This window comes from Haemorhous mexicanus, chromosome 3 (assembly GCF_027477595.1).
Source record: "Haemorhous mexicanus isolate bHaeMex1 chromosome 3, bHaeMex1.pri, whole genome shotgun sequence".
NCBI lineage: Eukaryota > Metazoa > Chordata > Aves > Passeriformes > Fringillidae > Haemorhous > Haemorhous mexicanus.
In genome coordinates this window covers 58,254,098-58,272,452 of record NC_082343.1, presented here as the reverse complement: position 1 = coordinate 58,272,452, position 18,355 = coordinate 58,254,098, and the positions used below count along the sequence as shown (strand labels likewise).

Sequence of the window (18,355 nt, the reverse complement as noted above, 5' to 3'; positions counted from 1 at the left end):
CTCCCCCTCAAACAGTCACCTGGAAATGTACTCAGTTATTTAGATTAATACTTTATTACAATAAGTGTATTTAATTCCATCTTCCCATATATAGTTCTGCAAGGCAGAGATAGTTATGTTATATGGGATTTCTAACTGCTGTTTGGATCTTAGATTCATTAGGACAAAATGTATTTTTGAGATGCAGACTTTCATGACTATTCTTTCAATATAAAAGATTAGCAGGACTTGCTTAGTGTTTTGTGTGTCCAAATAGTTCACTTATTTACAAAATTTTATCAAGTAGATACACATGCTTGGCAAGAAATTAAGTACCCAGTTAGAAAACACACACATGCCTCCAATGAATCATAAAAGATCTAGAGATTGCAATCAAGTGTGAAAGTGCCAATGTTTTTACCTTTGCTGGAGAGCTTGTAGTGTTGTCTCCTTCAGGCCCTCCTTGTCAGCCTTTTCCTCAGTATCTTCAATGCTCTTCAGTAACTGTTCTTTACGCTCCATGAAAGATCTTTGCAAGGCTCCAAGAGCTTCTGCCTCACTTTGTTTGGTTCCCAGCAGGTTTTGAACTGCCTCCAGTTCCACACCCAGGTTATCCACCATAGCCCTGCAGGAGGTCCTCTGCCCAGAAATGCTGTGTTTCAGGTGATACTGAGCCTTAGTAAGGGAACCATCCAAACCGATAGCATTGGACTCCAACTTGTTAAGATCCTTAATAACACCATTGAGTTCCTTCTCCAGTAATTCAGATTTGGCTTTATCCATATTTCCTGTTTTCTCCACTGTCTGCCTCAGCTGGTGGAGCACTCCTGATACAGCACTGTGATGCTCCAGGAATATTCGCAACTGATCCAGGGCCTCCTGTCTTTGGCCAGTTATCTGACTCGCCTCCTGGAAGATCTGAAAGCAATCTTCAGTCTTTCCCTGCAATGTCTGCTGGTCCTCTGGGCTGCTGAAAGAACCCAACTTCTCTAGATGCTCCTTCAGACTTTGTAACTCCTGTTTCTTATTTTCAACTTCCATTGTGTGGTTCTATGTGAAAGAAAGAAAACAGAGCTGGGTTTCTTCTTCAGATCAAGAGCTCAGTAAACATTTTAGTACTGAACATACGAGTGAAACAAGTTCTACTGATGGGTTTTCAGTAGGAAAAGTTCAAGGTTACAATTTTGCTTTAAAACTGTCAAATAACAAGTCTGTATGTGACTGCAACAGCATGTTGGTTTTCACACAAATCCATTACTTGCTAGTTCTAGATGAGTATTTAGCCAAATGCACTGTTACAATTTCTCCGTCTTTAATATTTACATCCAGAAGTTTACCTTATTGTGAGATGCAGCTAGTTGTTGATCAGCCATGTTTATCTCTGAAGTGGCTTGTAGTTCAGCAAGAAATTGCTTAATCCAGTCTGAAAACCCGAGCAGGAGCTCATCAAACTGCCCATGCTCAGCCACAAGTGATTGAAGGAAGTTGATCCTACAGAATGTCAGATGTAAATAAGAAAGCACTTGATGCAATTTAATCACTTCCCAAAATCAAACCCAGAGCTGACTGGTCAGCATTAAAACCAATGCCAGATGCAAGGAAAGCAGGAAATGTTACTTTACTTTGCCATATTGATTTTTTAATTCTGCAGAATAACATAACACTTGAAAACATCTTTGGATCTTTCCTGTTTCCACTCTTTTATTTTTATCAACTGTTAGAGGTGCTCCAAAACCCCAAGGTATGTCTTTCAAATTTTCTTTATGAGTGTAATCCTAGCAAAGACAATGTCATTGGTGTAAGCTAAACTTTGATTTTCAGTCATAGCGAATCTTGCCTATCATCTGAAACACTGAATTAAGGTATGAGTCTCATGAATTTAGGCTGGGGGTGAGGAATTTCATATTCAACCTCCTGTGAAGTAGGAAAGGGTAAAGTCTGATCAGAACACAATTCAAAAAAGAATCTGTCCAGAGGAGCACTCAGCAGAATTAAGTACGAAGTCTAAACCTTGACCTTAAAAAAGACCTTGTCATTTACCTTCCCATTTCCCTTAGAAATTTTTCTTCCTAATTTTCAACATGTAGAAGATCATTATATTGTAAAACAATCATATTGGCAAAGGACCTAGAAGATTATGGCACTGATCAGGATCTATTATTTAAGCTACATTACAAATGGCAAAAATGTGTGTTCATTATGGAAATAATTGAAATCTAAATATATGATAATATACAGTTTGAAATAAAGGAGTCAGTTTTCCTGAGCTTAACATGAGCCAGCAGCCTTACAACTGAGCATTTACTGTACTTATGGCAAATTAGAATTTCAAAGTGAGTTTAAAACTACAATAGTGTGGCTTTGCACAAAATAAAGCATATAACTGAAACAATCAAGAAGAGATTATTTCAGATTTTGGAATTTACTTGGGAAATTGGAACTGAGGAAATGCAACACTGCCTTCATTTCCTGCCCCACACTCCTTCAAACAGACTCTTCTAGCAAAAAAAAAAATCGGGGGAGTATGTCAAAAAGACGGCATCCTAAATGCGAGGGATTCTCCACCCCCCATTCCTGGGAGTTCAGGGATTGGTATTGATCTAAAACCTTTGTCTTCCTAATGGCAATACTGTAAAAAACACGATTTGGGATTGGGCTTCCTCATCTGGATATTGGTTACTTTAACAAGAATAAACCACTCTGAAGCACAAACCTTTTGTCAACAATTTGTGGTAAAGCTTTCCACCTTTCATCCAGCTCTTCAAATTTTTCTTTTATTGCTTTCACACACTGCTTTGAAGCTGTTGGAAACAGCGACTCATTTAACTGTAAAAGACTCTCATAGACAGATGTATGGGCCTCAATATCTGCTCGCAGATCCTGGGGTAACAATGGAAGGAAAAGCTTTTAGTTTAAGCATGGCACCGTATTATGCAAAATAACAAAAACTAATAAAAAAACAGCTACAGATTTCCAGCACAGTACTTTGAGTCAAATGAGTGAGCAGAGGCAAATCCTTGGAGGAATTGAGGCCTATTAGGACAAGCAGGTACTCAACACCTCTCAGACAGCTAAATTCAGTAGGGATTCATCTAAGTTAGTATTTTTCTTTCCTTCAGGACAAAGTATGACTTTTATTTACTGCTTTATTTTATGATGGCAGTGGTTAAAACTGACACCACATTTTGCAATAGATTTTGTGTGCAGAAATAGAATTGTGAAGAAATGATGCAAACTGGCTCAAAAAAAGCAGAACACTAAAAAACCAACCAACCAACCAACCAACCAAACAAAACCCTCAAAAAAAGTCAAAAAACCCCAAAACAAGCAACCTAATCCCCAGCAAACTACTCCCAAACAAAAAAACACTCAACAACAAGAACAACAAAACCAAACCCAAACCCTGAATTAAGTTTCCTTTTCTACTTGTCTTCAAGGAAGAAGGTATAAAAGATGTTACGTTTGGCCAACTGCTTCATATTCATCTAAAAACAAATGGCAAAAATTCAAAGGGAAAGCATAATTTGGAATAGGATGAAAGTCTTGTATTTGAAAAAAATAATGAGAACCAGACTTCCATTGCGATTTCAAAACCTTCAAGCATTTTTTCATCTGAGAACCTTTCCTCACATGCAAAGAAAGGAAAAGAAGTATTGCCTCATAAAGGAATTTCCCTAGAGAAAGGATCTTCTAATAAGCAGACTGATGTCCTTCCTTGATAGATAATAGGATATACCAAGGCACCTTTTTCCTTTTTTCTTTAGCTGGCATATTATAGTTAAAAGTAATAGTAAAGTCATTGAGAAATAGCAAGTGATAATGTAATATCTCCTAGGAGATTTGCAAAGCCCAGAATCAATTGATTGCCAGACTATAATTGAGCAATTCCTTCTTTAAAAGACACAGAAATACACCAGAAAATGCAGAAGAACAATATTTCAGTTGAAACATACCTGCAGCGCCTGCAGTTCACCTTCCAGCTTAATTCTGTCGGCAGAAACATACTGCTCTGCAGGCCTGCCTGCAGCTTCACACCCCTCCAACCAGGCCAGGAAGGCAGACAGCTCCTTCTCCTGCCTAGCAAAATCACAACCTAGAGTTACCAAGTCATCCTCTCAGTCTCACACACTGAGCCCAGGAAGGTCTCTGTGTCCACCACAACAGATGTGGGAGTTTACTCACTTCTGCCACTGAGCCAGAAGATTCTCTAAGAAGCTCTGTTTCTCCTTAGCACTTTCCAGCACTTTTTCATATTTCTGCTGCAATGCTGTGACCTTTTGAGCAGCTTTTTCTTTGTTGGCCACCTTTCGGACACCAGCTGAGAGAGAGGCCAGAGGGTTGCTCAGTTTTTCCACAGTATGACAAAGGTCCTAGTGAACATGTTAAAAAAAACAGAAGTCACATACATAAACAACAGAGTTATGGTAACAATGGTGGGAAAAATTCTCTAGTTCTACTCATAAGTTTGAAGGAATGCTACATCCATCAGATCATGAAGTCACTTCATAGCTTAGATATTGCTCAGGTCCACTCTAGGTACACGTGCTCCCAGCATACCAATGAACTAGATTGTAGTGGCAAAAGAACTCCCTGGGAACAGTGCTAAAGGAAAAAACTCTGCAACAAGAGTCAGATCTCCTGAATGGGCATGTGACACTGCATCATCCATGTAGGACAAAGCTCCAAATTCAGGAACAAACTTGAGATTCCCCCATGCCTGTCTAAGAGTTGATCTAATTTATATAGAATAAACTCAAAACCTCACTCCAACAGGTGAGGACTGCCAGACTTGCAGCCAATGTCATGACATGGGAGAAGTAGGGAAGAGTTTTTCGGAACTTCTCTCAGCATTAGCTAAATTACAATAGTAATTTTTATAATTACAAGAAATCACATATAGGAGGAAATGTTAATTATAACGGAACAAGTTGCTGATAATTCCACATCAAGATATTTAATCATCATGATCCCCTAAAGAGAATAAAACCTTATAACAGCATACTCAGCATAATGCCAAATATCAACAAAAATGATGATTACAAGTGCTGTAATCATAATGTTAAATATCAACAAAAATGATGATTACAAGTGCTGTCTAAATAAATTCCCCATATGCAAAATATTTTTCCTCAACTAGTATCAAGCTTTTTTGAAGCAGAAAGGTCAGGTCCCCTCTGAAAACAGCCTCTGTCAGCAGTTATCAATCACTAAGTTCAGAAGATATTATATGCATTTTTCTGCAGGAACAATATGACTGAAATTTTATGTAGCATTTTCTTAGAAAGAAAGGCTATGATTATTGTTGAAAAAACATATCAGAATTTACAAACCAAATTCCCTGAGATGGGATTGTTTGTAGCTTGAATACCAATCCAGTACTTGTTTTCCTTTTGTAATGGACTGAACCAAATATCCAAATACCCACTGATTCCTAGCATGATATATAAAAGTTTCTAAGTTGAAACCCTGTCCAGTCTCTTCATTGCCCAAGAAAAACTACTTCCGAGGATATATTTTCTTTAATGACAGATTACCTACACTAAAATCCAAGTTTCATGAAAACCTTAGAGGAAAAATGTCTAACAGACTTGTTTCTTATCTCCTGTTTTTCATAATGTTTTAGATGCACAAAGTTAAAACCAATAACCTGAATGACTAAGAGGTACTTTTAGGCTTTCTTTACCCCTAGACTGGGGAAGAAACTTTCTAATTCTGTCTGAAATGGTTACAGGTCGCCCTTGCCCCCTGCCCTGAGCTGTGTGGCATCAGGCAGCCCCTGGTCTGGGGTTCCTGTAAGGAGGTCAGTGTGACACTGTGTCCCTGGGCTCAGGGCCAGGAACAGCTGGCCACCTGCTCACCGTGCAATCCTGGAGAGCTGCGTATGTTGCTGCTGCTGAAGAGCACGAGGTGAGAGGCTCAGCCAGCTTAGCTTCAAATTCAGACACTGACTGCTGCACCTATAAAAAAACAAAGGCAAACCAGAAGCTAAAACCAGCAGGAATTACATAAATGATTCTTTAAATAACATATTTTAAATGTTTGCTGCTAAGAGAATTTTATATCCTAAGCCTTTGTAGTGCTGAATGCCTTTTGAAGTTAAAAGATGCTAACAGTGCTCACAGCTGGGGCAATATTAATATTTAAATTTTCTTTACAACCTTCTGTTAAACAAAGAATGAAGTTAAAAGTGTTTATAAGAAGTATGGATGTGGTTCAATAGTGCAATATCCAGGAGAATCACATAGGTTTTCAAGAAGACAACATAATTTTTATGTGTATAAAGTCTGTATATTTTACTGCATTTCTGAGGCTGCCTTTTAGGTAATTCAAAGCACAAATTTATGTATCTAGGTCTTGCAATTACCTTACAAGCCCGCTTGTTTATTTTAGTCCATCCTGTTATAATATGCATTTTATAGTCAATTTTAGAAAAATATAGAGCAATTCTATAAATTGCTGCAAACAATCCATTAGATTTTTCATAGTCTACCTGTTTAAGACTTTCTTCATATTTCTGCTGTGCTGATGCATTCCCTGTGATTGTTCCTTCCAGTCTCTGTGCACGATCTCTTAGTTCTTCCCAATACCTTTTGACCTGAGTCAGTTTGGCTTTAATATGTGCACATTCTCCAGAGGTAACAAACTGGGAAAAAGACTTGGCTTCCTCTTCTAGGTTTGAAATTCCAGTTATTTTACCATCTATCTCTTTATTAATAACCTAAAATGTAAAGCAATAGTAAAAACATTCAAACTAAGTTTTTAACTATTAGAACAATATTTTCCAGTTCCTTTTTTTTCTCTATGCTACAAACATCCTTCATCAAAAATTACATAGGAGAAGAGTTCATTGACCACTTGAAATAACTAGTTACCAGAGTCTTTAATATGACCTGTAAATACCCTTTTATGTTTTGAAACTATCTCTGTCAAAGGTTTAAAATATAGGCTGCCCTAGAACCAGTGTGTATGAAGAGCAGTTAGAATTGGCTGAGGTGCATATTTTCAAGCAGACATGATGGTTTGTATTTTAGCATCTCTTAGGTCACAGGAAGGTAGTACACAATTCTCTTTAAGATTAAAAATAGACAGAAGATGGAAAAACATGACTGTGACACTGAAAAAGTATTGTCAAGGAGCTGAACTCCAACAGTTGGTTAGTTATGTTTAATAGGTTTTCAAGCACTTACCAAATAAAACACACCATGATTATAAAGCAGTAGAGATGGTTTTCCTTTTCTAATTTAAAATACTACAGTATAATAAAGGATAAATTTAATTAGATCATAAGTTAGGGTGAGTGTGCCCTTAGGCAGAAGATTAAATAAAGAACCACATTGCAGTGTAAGTAGGAAGTCATGAAACAAGGGCGATAATGGTTTTTGGCAATTTTTTTTATCTGTCCTGTCTAAATAAATTCAAATAGTAAATGCATAAAGACAAACTTGCACTGGCTTTACATTTCAGCAGCTACATGACAGCAACTGTCTCCTATTATTTTGTACTTGTCTTATTACAAATTAGAGGTAAACTCGGCAGCTACATCATCCAAAAAAGAAACAGTGTTTCTCATTCAGTGCCTATTTATTCAGTTGGCACCAATGAACTTGGAATTAAGCTTTTTTTTCACAACAGTTTTCTAATTACTGCTGATATATCATGTTCATGGAGCTCTCAAAAGCAATGGAAAACACCCATTGGGAGAGATTTGAAAGATCAAAGGGAGTTCTTTGTAATTGACATAGGCAATAGCATTCTCAGATTAAAAAAAAAGTTAGAATATGTATATAAATGACAGCAATCAAAAACTTTCTTGAAAATGCACTCTCAAAGCATAGGTAGTGCCCAGCTTCTAATAAAATAGTGATAGAAATATGGTCTCTTTCTTATAAAGCCATTATAAAGCTCAGGAGTGGCTTGCTGCAACATTCAGTCAAAAATTAGCAGGGTGACTGTCAGAAAAAAAAAAGTGGTGCTATAAGAATTTATAGTTTCTCTTTACGCAATATATTCTGAATTAATTTGGATTATAAAATATCTTTTTTTGCACAAGAACGTGTTGCTGAGGAAAAATACTGGATTTGCAGCCCTGAAGCTGAAATTATCTAACAATGCAGCAGATACAAATGAGGCAGTGCTTTCTCACTCCTACGCTATTCTGTTAAATTCACTCAGTTACATAAAAGAAGGTGGATAATTGAGGCTTTCAAACTCGCACTGAGTCTGCCACCAATGGTAACTACTTGTGATAACTGTCATTTTGTTCCACCAGGAATTTCAGAGAAATGTGTAGGTGAAAATCTGGCTCTTCTGAAGTCACTGGGGCTTTGCAATCAGTGTCACCAAAACTAGAATATTACCACTATCATGTAGGATAATTACATTCAGCTGACCCCAGGCTTTTTATCTGGTCAGCCAAAGGTGTCAAGGAGCACACTATTTTTTTTTTTTTTTGACATTTGCCCTATGTTGAAATGTTCCTTACTAATGTGGTGTAGTAGAAATTATATACTAAGTATGCTGATTAGTGTTGTGAAACAGAGTAGCTCATCAGGAAACTTACAACAAAACAAAAAAACTCTTCAAAATCAGGCACAAAGCAATGCTGCTGAAGCAGATCTCCAGCTATGTCCATGCACTGGAGGTGAGATGACATGTTTCACATATCACAGTTCATAAAGCTCATTAGTTCACCTGAGGTACAATGATGTACCCTGTGCCTTATGTGGGGGATTTTCTGGTTTATGTCTGTTCACTCAGGTGCTAATAAACATCATCTGCTGACCATGGTGCTTATATGTGTAAGAATTATGATGGAATTTTCAGAAACTTTCAATGCAGTGTAAAAATCACTGCTTATCTGCATCTACAGTAAGGAACAACCTTTCTGGGAACTTGGCTGGAATAGGCTAGTAGGACTTAAGGCTCCATTTAGACAGACAAGAACTGACACACTGCAATGCAATAATAGCATCATTTGATGCACTGATTTTCTGTCTTAAACACTGGAATCCTGTCCACTAACTACAGAAAAGCAGGACAACACTGTAACATATGCCAGTGGAATAAGTGCATACATATTATTTCATAAGGAAACTAGTTTTGAATTGCTGTGGTGATGAAGCAAGAATTCAAACATTGTTTTGTTATTCAATGATGAAGTCAAGAGATTTTATTTATTTAGTCTTTGTAAAGTTGTGAACAAATTAAGAACAGGATAATCTGTTGATAAACTATTTCTGTCACATGAAACAAATGCCTAGAAGGATCCTTTGGAAATAGTCTCAAGCTGGTCTGGAAGCAGCTGCACACCTGTGCACCTCCTGAAGAACAAGTAGGTCACAGAAAAAAGAAAATGGCAATGTGCACTGCCTATTCAAAAACTCTGCACCCTTAGAAACAAGCCATTCCAGGGAAGGTACATTTCCATTTGTGGAAGGATACAAAGTCAGCCCTTGAGATTAAATGCTTGGAGACAATATGCACCTCAGTCAGCAATTTGAAACTAAACCACTGTGTAACTGCAGGAATGTACATGGAACTGAAGACAGTGCAAATACAATCACAGTAAATGTTATGTAGGTTTTCAAGCTATCAAGAACAATTGTTTCTTTATTAATTCAGCATAAAAGATACACAAATCAAGTAATAACTTCAGCTTGCAAGATTAAAATCAAGTTCTAGAGCCACTAGCTGTTGTATGTTTAAAAAAAAAAACAAACTTGTAATTATGTAGCTATTTTGTTGAGATTACTCAAAAAATGAGAAGGGTATAAATTATGTTTTTACCCATACACATAAAGACTTCATATATGTAAATTAAACACTAAAAGAGAAGGCAGCCTGTAAGAATTTTCCTTTAGTTTATATAAGACCTTACTGCTTGGTATATTTATGTATAAAATGTGCCATCATTTCATCATGGTACTTTTGAAACATGGAAAATGTCTCTTTTCTCATTCGGCCTTCGGCAAAATAACAGCTAATTGGGCTTTTAATACTAAACATAACAAGAACTAATCACCTTGATTTGGCTGATCTGTATGTCCAAAGGAGAAGATGATGTTTCCAAAGTTTCCAGCTCTTTTTCTTGTTCAGCTATCCAGTTGGACAGAGCTTCAAAATTATTGCCAAAATGATCCCACTTGTTTTTCACCATTTCCATGCTTTTAATACTAAAATTAACCAAATCAATTAGAGAGAATAAACAGTTTAATATAATGAAGCTGCCAATATTCTTGTTAAAATAAAAATGGAACTTATTTAATCTACAGGAGGGTAATTTAAAAAAGGTCTAGTTTTAGAGGATCAAGTTGTGCATCTAAATTCAAACATGGTTCTCTATTAGACTATGCACCAAAAGTCAAACAAATGCATTAGCAATTGAGGGGACATCAAGAGGTAAAAGAAAGTACAGCTTTTTCATCAGCTGTACAAGAATCTCATCATAGTGGGAAGAGAAATAAAAAGAAACATCAACAGGATGAAATTTCTATGAAATAATATGGAATGATGAAATCTAAATATTTAGATAACTGAGTGCATAGATGTTCATAATTTAGTCCCTAGACCAGAATGATTAAAACCAGTTAAATGTGGACATACACACAGTCACCAATGCTTGACTGCTTTATTGATCTTGCTTTTGTATAACAGCAATCTCCACCTCTTATAGGAAGTTCATGTTTGCTGTGGCAATGATTTTCTATCAAGCCAAAGGATCAACAACAAATGTGACTCAACTCCCTTAGAGTTAGTAGTTTTACATTATTGGTATGTTAAACAGAGACAGATTATGACTGATTTTTCTATGTCTAGGATTGCAAACAAAACACCTATTTTTTTGTCACAAGCAAGAAGGCCATTAAACAAGGCCTAACAGCATTAACTTCCAGTATACAAGTTTCTGCTCCTTTCAAGTGACTGAAACCAGTGCTAATGTAGGCCCTGCACACAGCTTGCAAAACACACATTTTCTATTTCACTGAAAATATTAAAGTTTCATCATAAAAGTTTGAATATTACAAAATTTCAAAATACATTTTCCTTCTAAATATAGCCTAAAAACCATTCCACCGTAAAAAGTTCTTAACTTTTCCCCCCTCATTAAAGCTAGAGGAAGCTTTAAGAAAAGATGTAGCCTAAAAATGTAAAAGTTGGCCTTTTTATTTATTCTTATTTATTTTCAAAATTAAAAAAAAAAGTCGACAGCCATTTACTTGTAAGAGTGTATGCAAATTCAAGTTATTTGTAGGAAAACAATGTGCAAAAATATTTCACTCAAGTCCAGCTCATGAAAATAAAGCTGGAAATCAGAATGCAGGGACCAAATCAGTGGTACAACTGCTGTTGCATGCCTTCGTTGGAGTTTCTTTAAGAAAGCCACAGACTGTAAAGAATATAACCCCAAACACACTGCACAGCTCTGCATGGTTGCCTTGGAAGACAGATGGGCTAAGTTGTTAGAGCAGCTGACAGTGGAGAGCTGCTCAAACTTTTCTCTCCTTTTCCTGCTCACTGGTACACTATTTAACTTAGGAGTTTGGAACAACTTCACTTTAAATTACTCGGCCAAGATTTTTATTGATGATGCAAGTTAAAATATAACTCTTACATACTTACTATGAGTCCTATAGACACCCTATAGATTCTTGTATGTATTTGCATCTTTTACAGAAGGTATTTAGCTTTTTATTATCTGTCACACCACCACAGACATTCTGTAAAATCCATACATTCAACTAAAACCTATTTCATATCTACACTGAAAGGGTGTATCAATGATGACTTTTATTTAAAAATAAATTACTTTATTTAAAAAGCAAATATTCATTGCTGGAAGGCTAAATTTCATAGATTGAAAAATCACACTAGTTTTCTCTCTTAGAGTGGAGAAAATAAAATGTAAAGTATTTACTAAGAGATGGTAGAATTTGACTGCAAATCACTCTAGCACTTCATGTTGGAGAAAGCATTACATAAATGGTCAGACCACCATTTGCTGCACAGGCCAATTATTCTGGTTTATAACTGTTCTTTCACATCAGGAAGAACATGGCACTAAATTAAAATCTGATTAGCATGACAGTGGTCATTATGAGGGAAAAAAACCCCAATTTTTTGGATATGGCCCTTTGCTCATATTCTGTTTGAGGTGATGGTACCTGCTTAATCTTATACAGCACATTATTCAAGAGAGTAACTCCAGTAAGACAAAATATAAATGGCACAGGTATCTATGACTTGTGTATCAGATCTAGTGTATGCAAAAATACTGATTTCATACATAACATACCAATGGATCTGTATAGGGATAAAATGAGAATAGCAACATCATGAATTTGAGTAACAAGTTCAATAACTGAATTACTCACTTGAGAGAAGGGAAGAACTTTTTAAAAATACAAAAAGCTACAAATATTTATCAAGCTTTCCTTGGAGTTTGAACCTTTCATTTTTAAACAAAATCTGGAAAATTATGCCTTTTTTTTTGGCAGCAGAAGCAGCTTTTGATATTGCCCGTGCAATACAATCTGGGCATTCAGCTAAGACGAAGGCACTTCTTGACACTCCTATAGAGAAAGTGGAATACTGAAAAATGAGGCAAATGTGGTAAATGTGCTGCTCTAATACTCTTTCCAAAAGAGACTTTTTCTTTCCAAAAGAGTCCAGTACCTCAAGAATGAGCTCAATTATCCCTTCTTCACATGACTGGGGCTTAAAGTGACAGGTTAAATGTAACTAACTTTATGAACTACATATAATTAAAAGAAAACAATTTGTTAGTTTGCACACACTCTTTTGACATATTTGGTACCATAGCTTGGTTACTATGCCAGAGAAAGCAGTAAATGACAGAGCTGATGAGACAACACAAAACGCTGACAAAGTAGTCTGGAAATCTGATACAATCTTATAGGGAAGAATAAATATTAGGACTTGTTAAGAACATACTCTTCTTCAAGAGTAACTTCCATTTTTTTCACTTGTTCTTGGATTGATTTTGCCTGATGCTGAAGGGACTGCTTGTTCTTTGAACCAAGCTGTATCTCCGAGGAATTCTTCACCAAATTCTCAGCCTGTACTGCCATTGCTTCAGTTTGTTTAGAAAGTTCCTGTAAGGATGCAATACATATTAATACAACCATAGAGTTTCATATATTTTCACAAAAAGTATTTTTCCTCAATGTCTATGGTTGGGAAAAAGTACCCATGTCCTACATGTATATTCTGAATGTGTAAATACATAAAAATCTCTGATGGAAGTTAATTTTATGTTACACTAAGAAAAGTCCATTTGAGCAAACTAGATTGACCTAAATTTATCAAGGGATGTTGTATATGCAAAAGGCTTTAACTCAAAAAATCCAAGTTTCTTCTATAGCTCTTCAAGTATATAATTTTTGCATTGCAGAGAATAATACACATCTTTACTTAATTTTTTAATCCCACCATTCACCAAGTGGGTTTTGCAGTACCTCATATTTTGTATTTTCACTTTGTTTAGCAATTATTTTCTGTCACAAACATTAAACCCACATACAAGAAACACTGATGCTGAGCATAACCAAGGTAGGTATAATTTATTATTGGCTTCATCAAAGGTTAACAGTGGTATGCAAACCGTGGCACTTAAGAAAAAGAAGCACTGTTATTACTTCTGTAATAGTAAATAAAATGGGCTGGGGTAATTCTGTGTTACTAAGGACAAATGGCATGTTATGGCTTCTGTCCATGGGGTGGGTAGACATCTTTCCTTTTTCTTCTCAGGTCTAAGAGTGCTATTTGTCACATTCCACACAACCTTGCCAAAGTGCTCCCTAATAACGTTGACATGCAAATGCTCGACACTGGACTACCAGTATAGATGATTATTGAGCATAAAATGGGAAGACCTCAAAATAATACTAACTTTCTGCTTCAGATAACTATATCTTATATTAACTTTAACTATAGATATCTATAGCTTATTTAAACTATAAGCTTCAGATGCAGACTTTGAGCTATCCTCTGTGTTTTTTTCACAAAATTACTTTTTACCTCTGGGAAGTTTACGCGATCACTCATCTGTATATGCAATTTGCATGGGCATTAATGGGAAATCAGGCAAAGATTGAAGGTAATGCACTCAGCCCATGTTGAGAGGCAAGGCAGAAAGACACCTCAGTTCCTGCATTTCACACAGCCAGTACCTTTGTCTGATCCAGTTCTGAGGAGAGGCTCTCTAAACTGCTAAAGTTTAAGATACGTTCAAGTACAGAGCTTGCTTGATTGAGATATTTTACTACTGTTTCTTTGTCTCTTTCAAACTGCTCCCATTTATTTATTGTGACCTAAAAAACAGACAAACAAAACCAAAAAAGGAACACAAGGAGATCAAAGGAGAGAAAACGAGATTTTCCTTGTACATTACTGAAAAAGGAAAAAGAGAAAGTCTTGACACAAAACAAAATAATTTTTCCTGAGAAGCCATCTACTCCACAGTGAGTAGATGAAACTCTTCTAAACTAAATAAAACTTTTTCCTTGAATGTTTGCTGATTCATATTATGCTGTGCAAAAAAAGCACTGTTCTCTAAGTTACCAGCAATACTCAAATCTTATGTCCTGTAAGATGTCTGAAGTAAAACATGCAGATACTTAGGGTGACAAGAAGTAAAAAATACCAAAAGTATTTTCAAGATCTTTAATGAAATAAATTACAGTAAAATGTTAGAAGAAAATCCCTACTCACAGGAAAATCACATATAAGGACTTATTTGCTCTTTTCTGATAATGTAGAATTATGATTAACCTACAGCCTTTAATTAACAGTCACAAGAACTACGACAGCTTAAACAATTATTCTCTTGATTCTGAAGCACAGATTAAGATTTTACACATGGGATTTTATAGATAAAAAATTTGTTTCATTAATTAGTGCTTATATTAAGAAGTTACTTGAGGTTTATTGATTGTGTTTCTCATCTTGTATTTTCTCGTGGGAAATAATTTTGGTGACTTTAAACATTTGCATGGAATAGTGGCCATTTGGATTAACATTCTGCTCAGAAATATGTAAAAAGCAAATCAGATATGGGAGCAAAAAGCTGTAAATTCTAATCCCAATTCAGTCCATGAGTAGTTATACAAGCTGAAGCAATCCACTTGAATTCCCTGTGACTTTCTCCTTCCTTAAATTTAGGATCACAGCATGTATTTCACACAGTAGTTGTGAGGATTATATTTGCACATCAGGTGTTATAAACCTAATATCCAGCTGAAGGACACTCAACTAAAGAGCAATGCCATATTTAGTAACCAGAAAAGAGACATCAAAAATAAATTCACAGATAAATTATTTTAAATTGTTAAGTATTATGACTGAATAGTGGAGACTTTTAAACACTTCTAGCCAGAATGCTATTTCTTTATTATTTAAGAGCTATACAGCTTTAAGAAGTTTTCATAGAGGTAGTGATCATGAAAACCCCCAAGGACCAAGAGGCAAAGGTGAGAAAATGAGCTCAGTTTTTTGATATTAAAAAAATTGGGTTTTACTAAGTTTAAAAAAAGAAAACGAGGAAGAAGTAAGCATGAGGTCTTATTTCCAAGAGCAAAAGACCCACCTGAAGTTGCTCTTCCCGTTTCTCCATAGTCTGCTGCATGTTCTCCAACGTTCCCTCTAATTTTTGTAAATCCTCTCGTACAGTGCTGGGCAGTCCACCTTCAATCTGCAGCCTCTTGGCTTGGGAAATCTGCTTTTGCACATCTTGCCTTTTTGCACGGAGTCTCCTTGTCCTTTGCTAAAAGGATTCATCCAACAGCAATGATTAGACTTTTTAGCTCCTTCGGGAAACTGGGATGATGCAGCCCCTCTCTGTTTTTGCAGGGGCATGCAATGAGGGTAACAGACAAAGGGGTAAATGGGCAACTATTCTTGAGAGTCTCACACTCATCAAGTATATGCCCTAGTTTCCAAAATATCAAATGCTGCCTTCTTGGCATGTGCATGGAGAAAAAGAGTGAAAATGTGGCCATTTATCCAAAGCATATTTGAGAAAGCAGAAGCTGCAGCAGTTGAGAAACCACAGCAGGAGTCACAGGTGCATGTATTCCTCATGACTGAATCCAGGTCTGCTCTGCACTCCTGAGGCACAAGTTGGAGCCTCAGAGTGAACAAAGCAATATATCAGCCTTCTTAGAGAGCAGCAGAGTGTGGTTAGGTAGTGTAACTCTGTCCTGGAGGTCTTTCTGATTTGTAGCACTATCAGAAACTCCTGAGAATCCATTCTCTCTCCTTCATAACAAGTCTGACAGAGCAAGCCTTGCTATGGAAACTCACAACTAGCTCAGTTCTACTCTGGGTACCTTCAGGTCCGTGTCAAAATCTGCTTCTGCCTTGGTAGACTCCATACTGCAAGGAAAAGAGCTCAAGGAGAAGTTAACTATTTCTACTACCTCTTCTAAAATGGATAAGGAATGTGGAGTGTTTAAAGAATGAATACAAACCTTAACACATACAATAGTGCTTATAAACACCAAAGAGTTGGGATAAGACACAGGTAAGGGTTAGTGATTGGTCAGCACTAAGCTGCCTCCACAGAAACAGATGTTAACATAAAAAACTTAAGTAATGTCTAAACATTGGCAGTAAATGATTCCTATTCTCATTAGCTCTGGGCAGCTCAAAAAGTTATTTTCCCATATTTGGCCTTAAAAGCCATGATTCTTGGTGTATGCAAGCCATCCCATTGATTATTACTGTAGCCTGTGGAAGTTTTGATCCCTTATCAGTGCATTAAAAACCTCCTGTTCTACTCCTACAGAATGGAGGCCCATCTGTCACAAAAGTAGCTATCCAGAGAAGGAAATGAGGCTAGAGCAACACCTTCCCTCTGATATTTAGAGCTGGGGCCACATCAAACTGCTAAAATAGAGAAATTTCCAAAGCCAGAATTGTGCCCAATTTACCATGACTGAATCTGAAACTAAAGCTATAAAAAGGTAAAAAGAGAGAGTCTATATATCTGCAGAGTACACTCACCCAAAATTTAAAGTGAATGAAAGTTTTTTTCAGTGTTTTGTGTCCCAAAACCCCATGTGAAATAAAGCTTGACAATTAACTTTGAAAAGATGCTGAAAACAGTTTTCATTAAAAGGAATCAATTCTAGGTCATATAGGACTGTTTCCTTTATAACTCTTTCAAGTTTAAACATAAAGACTCATATTAATGGATGTAACAAAATTTTATAATTACATAAATTAGTAATTTTAAAAGAAATTGGATATGGACATGAGTATTTGCCTTACCTGATGATGAAGCAGTAGTTGCTGAGCTTGTAATAAACTTTCTGTATCCAGGATCTTTTCAGCCTCTGCTTGGACTTCTTTAGAGTTGTTGATCAACTCTTCAATTGCACTTTTAACTTCTTCTTTGTACTGGACACAGTCTCCAACAGCACCTAAGGTATTTTCAATCTAACATCACAGATAACTATAAGAATTTCATGTTGAAAGACACATCTCTCTTTTAAGGCTACATTTATATTTGCAATACCTTTCCAAAAACACAGTAACTTTTTTTATATTTAAACCATTTTTATCTCCAGCATTTTTGACACCTTTAACTTTACATTCAAAAAGTGTCTCTAGACTTAAAATGTGGCTGGGGAGACCTCTGTCTTGTTCAAACATACTCCCTGTTACACTGCCACATGACAAATAGCTACTTATGTGACAGCTGTGACAGCTACTGACTGGTGATCACTTAGAAAACACACACTCTCCTCCCTTATCCTTGCAGGCTGACCCAGATTCCAAAACACCTGCATTACTCAACACACACAAAAATTTTGCTGCCATTTGTACTGTCTTGAGCAGCGTTTTGGTCAATCACAAATACATTAAAGTGCTGAATTAGCCTGGTTTTATGGACCACAATGTGCATGTGCTGCAGTATCCAGTCTCAGCTTGCACCATTTTTTAAAGGAAGAGGAGTATCCATTAAACACACCAGAAAGTTCTCTATTTGTGTGATTCAGCTAAATTCATGTAGCTGACTCTCAGGCTCTGTTCCTCATATATTTCCTGTGTTTTAGGGGTTTAATCATAAACAATTCTAGAACCTTTTCCTTTTCTTTTCCCTGTTCCTTTCCTTTCCTTTTCTCTTTTGAGAGTCATTTGAACTCAAGCCATTTAATTTCCTGTTATATAAATATTTAGGTTTTAGTCTCCAAAACTATTGCTGAACTCTGGCAATGCCCAGTATCATTCCTTGCCTAAACAGTCTCATCCATATGATTAACAAGCTTCATAAATAGTATTCTGACTTCTAAGAATCAGTAGTTGTTTACCTATAATATAGAGTGCCATTTGGATTATGCTTTTAGATTCAAAC

The 18,355-nt window shown here is 36.3% G+C and overlaps 1 protein-coding gene across 1 annotated transcript in view; it reads right to left on the bottom strand.

Annotated features, from left to right (window-relative positions):
- SYNE1 (spectrin repeat containing nuclear envelope protein 1) overlaps nucleotides 1–18,355 on the bottom strand; it is a 290,126-nt gene that overhangs the window by 168,553 nt on the left and 103,218 nt on the right. Inside the window, exons 28-39 of the mRNA XM_059841964.1 lie at nucleotides 17,269–17,436; nucleotides 15,584–15,760; nucleotides 14,169–14,309; nucleotides 12,931–13,091; nucleotides 10,001–10,151; nucleotides 6,470–6,697; nucleotides 5,838–5,936; nucleotides 4,162–4,349; nucleotides 3,933–4,056; nucleotides 2,693–2,859; nucleotides 1,317–1,470; nucleotides 401–1,029 (exon numbers count right to left, since the gene is read on the bottom strand). Coding sequence (XP_059697947.1) covers nucleotides 401–1,029; nucleotides 1,317–1,470; nucleotides 2,693–2,859; nucleotides 3,933–4,056; nucleotides 4,162–4,349; nucleotides 5,838–5,936; nucleotides 6,470–6,697; nucleotides 10,001–10,151; nucleotides 12,931–13,091; nucleotides 14,169–14,309; nucleotides 15,584–15,760; nucleotides 17,269–17,436 — 2,387 coding nt within the window. The remainder of the gene's footprint in view (nucleotides 1–400; nucleotides 1,030–1,316; nucleotides 1,471–2,692; nucleotides 2,860–3,932; nucleotides 4,057–4,161; nucleotides 4,350–5,837; nucleotides 5,937–6,469; nucleotides 6,698–10,000; nucleotides 10,152–12,930; nucleotides 13,092–14,168; nucleotides 14,310–15,583; nucleotides 15,761–17,268; nucleotides 17,437–18,355) is intronic.